At 43.7% G+C, this 1,184-nt stretch overlaps 1 protein-coding gene across 1 annotated transcript; it reads left to right on the top strand.

Moving 5' to 3' along the window:
• The first annotated feature begins 441 nt into the window (after window positions 1-441).
• On the top strand, window positions 442-946 carry LOC128068346 (40S ribosomal protein S20). Its single transcript, XM_052661495.1, has one exon. It carries the CDS (start codon window positions 556-558, stop codon window positions 913-915), a length of 360 nt encoding a protein of 119 aa, XP_052517455.1. The 5' UTR covers window positions 442-555; the 3' UTR covers window positions 916-946.
• Window positions 947-1,184: the final 238 nt, after the last annotated feature.

The following is a 1,184-nucleotide window of genomic DNA, read 5'->3' as shown; positions in this document are numbered from 1 at the left end:
TCAAGTGTTTTTAAGTCCAAAGTAGTTTTAGAAGACTGTCGTTGGATTTGAAGGTAGCCTAGATCTTTTAAATGTACAGACATAGACAAATGTTCAGGTTATAGAATTGGCTGGCAAAGTCTAAACCAACTGGAACCATCCTGGAAGAGCCGCTTGATTAGCATCAGATTTGTCCAAATGTCCCTTTACTCAGCCTCTAGTGGAGAATCTGCTGCTAATTTTAGATGCTATCTGAAAGCAAACATACTATAATCAACTAGGTTCACTAGTGCCAAGAGCTGCCAGATTGTTTAAAGACTGACTCTCTTTAAAAAAAAAAAAAAAAGACTGCCTCTCTCCAGGTATTTTGTTAAAGTAACACCTCTCAGAAGTTGGCTGATAATTCAATCTCCAACAGGGACATGAGGAAAAGTATTTTCTAAAGCTCTTATGTAGCTCTTGGAGGAAGACGCGGTCGCCGTTGCAGCGGCTCTGTGTGCCGCCCGCTCCTGCTCCTGACTCACCGCTGTTCGCTCTCGCCGAGGAACAAGTCGGTCAGGAAGCCACGCCGCAGCCATGGCCTTTAAAGACACCGGCAAGACTCCCGTGGAGCCAGAGGTGGCCATTCACCGGATTAGGATCACCCTCACCAGCCGCAACGTGAAGTCTCTGGAGAAGGTGTGTGCTGACCTGATCAGAGGCGCGAAGGAAAAGAATCTCAAAGTGAAAGGACCAGTTCGGATGCCTACAAAGACTCTGAGAATAACTACTAGGAAAACTCCTTGTGGTGAAGGTTCTAAGACTTGGGATCGATTCCAAATGAGGATCCACAAGCGACTCATTGACCTACACAGCCCTTCTGAAATCGTCAAGCAGATCACTTCCATCAGTATTGAGCCAGGAGTCGAGGTGGAAGTCACCATTGCCGATGCCTAAAATCAACCTTTTTAATAAATCGATAATCAGTTGTTAAAAAAAAAAAAAAAAAAAAAAATAAAGCTCTTATGTATTAAAGAAACCCAGAACAGTTTAGCAGAGTGCTAAATTCACTGAACAAAGATGTTAGACAGAGGTGGTTCTAATGTCTTGGTTACCTAAGTAAGCAAATCAAAACCTGATCTTATGAACACCTCGAGGTAGAGAAATAGAAACCTGAGGACAACCGATCACAAACAGCCAACCAGGCTTTGCCAAATAGGGTCTCC

This window comes from Budorcas taxicolor, chromosome 24 (assembly GCF_023091745.1).
Source record: "Budorcas taxicolor isolate Tak-1 chromosome 24, Takin1.1, whole genome shotgun sequence".
Lineage (NCBI taxonomy): Eukaryota > Metazoa > Chordata > Mammalia > Artiodactyla > Bovidae > Budorcas > Budorcas taxicolor.
This window is presented reverse-complemented; position numbering and strand designations above follow the sequence as displayed.

What these genes read in the sequence shown, in the direction of transcription:
- LOC128068346 (XM_052661495.1), top strand. Translation starts at nt 556, where the DNA reads ATGGCCTTTAAAGACACCGGCAAGACTCCCGTGGAGCCAGAGGTGGCC.